We start from the raw sequence: 3,789 nt of genomic DNA, 5'->3' as shown, positions 1-3,789 counted from the left end.
AACAGACAGGAACAGGATCCAGATCGGGCAGGAACAAAAACAGGAGGCAGGATCCAGACTTCCAGGCATCCACAGGCTCCCAGGAGGGTTCAGAGTCTGACAGGGTCCGAAAGCATGACCGGGTGGTCACGCACAGGTGCAGACAGGATCAGGTGCAGATGAGCAGGCTCAGTGGAAGAGGGTAGCCGAGACAGGACGTGGAACCAGAACTTGATGCAGGACCTTTAAACTGGTCTCCTCACTGGAGCCAGGCTTACTTTGATAAAAACTGAACCTCCCCACATATAGAGCCAAAAACCCAGAGGACTCAGCGGGGGAGGAACAGTGGACGATTAGGAGACGAGACAGACACAAAACCCTCTTTCCACTGTCCGCCAGGATCCAGGGCATGAACCATGAAATAAAAATAACAGAGAGGCTAACAGAAAGACAAATAATGATCTGGCCCTGAATGCTCAGGCTGAACTGAATATAACCAAGAGGAAACATGTGAGAGGAATAAATTATAATTGAGGCAGGGAGGGAAAACGACAGGTGAAAGGAATGACTAATTAAGGGAGAGCAAACAGGCCAGATCATGACATAAATAGTAACAGATGTTTGTTTTTCCAGGTTGTTTTATTTCCTAAATCATTTTTTGGAAATTGTAAATTTGTCAACAGCGTCTCTATTTTTTGCAGTTTTTGGCCTTTTTTTTTTTACAGTTCACCTCAGCATGCATTATAACCTACAGTGGGTGGGTGGTAAGTTGTAATAAAGGAGGCCTGTTAACTCACTGAGTCTGTGACATACAGAGGTGATACCATTTGTAGTAAACACATGTGCTTATTAAGTACAAAGGGTTTAAGGCCTTATCTTATGACGAAGCAAACAGTGTTACAATCATCCTGTTCCCCCATACATTATAAGGTCAGAGTTTCAAGAGCAGGTTGATCAATGTTTAGATTAGAATAAAAAATTTTAACAAATCTATGTTAAATAACACAACAAAAAAAGCATTTTATTTTAAATGGATATGTTTTTTATTTTGCCTGAGTTTTTAATTGGGTCACAGCATCTACTGTGCACCAAAAGCTTTTAACTGTGCAGCATTTGTGAGGGCCGGACTCTTGCTGCCAATGCATTCTTCCAGTCCAGCAGTTAAACAAACAGGCTCTGGGCCCTTATTGGTCCAGGGACTCCTGAGGAATTTATGGTCTTAATGCTCTGCTTTCAGCTGAAGGAAATTTGATGTTCCTGCTCACCTCCTCTCTTCTTTTCAATCTTTTCCCCCACTGGTTTTGGTGCAGAGGTTTCTCTGTGCAGCACTAACAGCTTACACACCACGCTGGTCCTAAACAGATCAATCATGCGTTTGCTGATGGGAACCAAGTCCAAGTGGAGGCTGTGGCTGAGCGCTATCTTTCTTTTGGCTGTAATCTGTGAGTTAGGTAAGTAATTTCTGTGCACTTTGTTAAATAATGAGCCAACAGAAATGTTTAATTCTTTGTGTTTCCAGAAATACTAAGAATGGCTCATAAAAGAATCAGGCATTTAATTAAAAACATATACATTTACATTCAGAAGCCAAAATAGAGACAACATCCACAACAAAAAAACCCAAACTTGGAAGAACAACAATTAAACGGCAAAGAGTCGAGACGGATAGAGCAAAGATCAAACCTACAGCTGCAGCTCAGACCAAGACATCACTCACCCAGGTAGGAAACAGTCAATTACCAATGGAGATGTGCATCTCTGGTCTGTTGATAGAAAATAGATTTTAAAAAATGACTGCATTAAGGTTGTTGGCAGAGGCTTGTTTAAAAAAGTTGGAGAGACTCTGAGTGTGCAGACAGGAGACACACTGAGCCTGCGGTGCAGGGGCAAACCTGTGCAGTGGAGCGTCCCTCCTAATGTGGAAGAGGATGAGGATGAAGGAAGGCTCATGTAAGACACATCCTCATCAGTTTCTGTTATGTGAAATGAGGACAGGACAGTGGAATGTGAACACGAATTGAAATCTTTGTCTTTGTTTTTAATCTGCAGGATCATCCAACAAGAGAAATTCAGCTCCCTGACATTAGTCAACACTACTGTTGCAGACACGGGGGAGTATACCTGCTATCCAATGTACTGTGAAGACAAAGACTGCAGGAGGGTGTACAACAAAGCTGTTAAAGTCTTCATCTTCTTTCCAGGTAAGACAGAAATGTGTTTTCATGGTTTAATGTTGTGGCTTTCTTAAGTGTATTAAGAATCCTGAAAGTTTTCAGTTTTTAATTGCAGTACGGAGATCTCACAAGAAAATAATTTTGAAGCCTTAATATAAGTAAATTTACTACCTTAAAATTAATTATCTTTGTGGTGTATTCTTTACTTTTTCAGTGGATTTTTTATTTTAATTATTAACCCATATTTATCTTTTTTCCTGGATTATAAATTATGATGAGACAACAGGAGCCAACAACACATTTCCAAATTAGAAAGACCAGAGAATATGCTAATAAACTACAGTAAATTTCCTTAAAATGTGTTAATCTTAAAGGTTTGAATGAAATACTAAAAGAAAAGAGTTACTTCCCTCAACCTAAAGATAGAGTCAGATCAAAAATGTTTAAAAAATGACTGCTGCTGTAACTTAAACATCAAGGATCTCCTAAGTTTGGGCTCTACATCATGAGGATACCAAGTCTCCATGGCAACCATTGGATGCTTTCTATATGTCGGCTGGTTGTCTGGGAGTGATTATAGGAAAATACATTTCTGCCCTACCATAACAAACATTGTTTGCTGAGACTTTGACTGAAAGTGTATGCGTTGGTCAAATTACACTAAAACTGAGTTTTCTGCAAAAGTCAGTAAGGATTTAGAAAATGGGTTCCTAAACATTTCAGCCTGTGACCAGGAAATAGCAATGTGACAGAGCAGCAACCCCCTAAAAATTCATATTATTATTTCACTCTATATTATTTAAAAAAACATAGTGGAATCATTATATTCAGTAAACCATTTTAAATTACATATTAAATGTATTTTTTATTATATATGAAATCTGATTATTTAATTGTGGGGTTTTTTTTTTCAATTTAATGCTATATTTGATCATATATATTTAATAATATTGCAGGTACTGATCAAATAAGACATTCATGCGTATTTATTACATTCACGTTTATGTATTTCAGGGTATATTTTGGCCCTCCATATACCTCAGAAACAATATCACAATAATTGTTAAAGTCGTCTTATGACCCGCCACTTTATGTCTCACGACCCCCTGAGGGTTCATGACCCTGATTTAGGAACCCCTGATCTAAACAAGAGATCAACAACAAGGTGTCCATTAGTGCCAGGTGATCTACAAGGACCCCGTTAGGGCGTCCTCAAGCCTGTTCTAAACTTGTAAACTTCATCTAAAATGTTATCTTATCCGTTGTTATTCCTTTTTTAACCCATTTGCGGTTATTTAGTGATGGGGCGACAGTGGCGTTGGATGCAGGAGTTTGCCCTGCAATTGGACGGTTGTCGGTTCAAGCTCTGGCGCCGGCTTTCAGAGTCGTTGTGTCCTTTGGCAATTTACTTCACCCGCATTGTCTACTGATGGTGGTCAGATGGTGGCGCCAGTGTACGGCAGCCTTGTTTCTGTCAGTGAGCCCCAGGGCAGCTGTGGCTACAATGTAGCTAGCCACACTCAGTGTGGGCAGTAATGGATGAATGACTGAATTTAGTGAGAAGCGCTTTGGTCTCCTGACTTGAAAAAGCGCTATATACCATAGGTTTGAAAATAGCGTAACTTTAAAAAAAGAA

The 3,789-nt window shown here is 39.7% G+C and overlaps 1 protein-coding gene across 1 annotated transcript in view; it reads left to right on the top strand.

Moving 5' to 3' along the window:
- Window positions 1-1,257: 1,257 nt before the first annotated feature.
- The window catches only part of LOC107086153 (platelet-derived growth factor receptor-like protein), a 5,506-nt gene continuing 2,974 nt past the window's right edge, over window positions 1,258-3,789 (top strand). The window contains exons 1-4 of the mRNA XM_015376933.1: window positions 1,258-1,430; window positions 1,564-1,700; window positions 1,784-1,929; window positions 2,029-2,180. Coding sequence (XP_015232419.1) covers window positions 1,349-1,430; window positions 1,564-1,700; window positions 1,784-1,929; window positions 2,029-2,180 — 517 coding nt within the window. The 5' untranslated portion in view covers window positions 1,258-1,348. The remainder of the gene's footprint in view (window positions 1,431-1,563; window positions 1,701-1,783; window positions 1,930-2,028; window positions 2,181-3,789) is intronic.

This window comes from Cyprinodon variegatus, unplaced genomic scaffold (genome assembly GCF_000732505.1).
Source record: "Cyprinodon variegatus isolate N-32 unplaced genomic scaffold, C_variegatus-1.0 Scaffold8, whole genome shotgun sequence".
NCBI lineage: Eukaryota > Metazoa > Chordata > Actinopteri > Cyprinodontiformes > Cyprinodontidae > Cyprinodon > Cyprinodon variegatus.
Note: the sequence above shows the minus strand (reverse complement) of the source record. Positions and strands in the feature narration are given on the sequence as shown.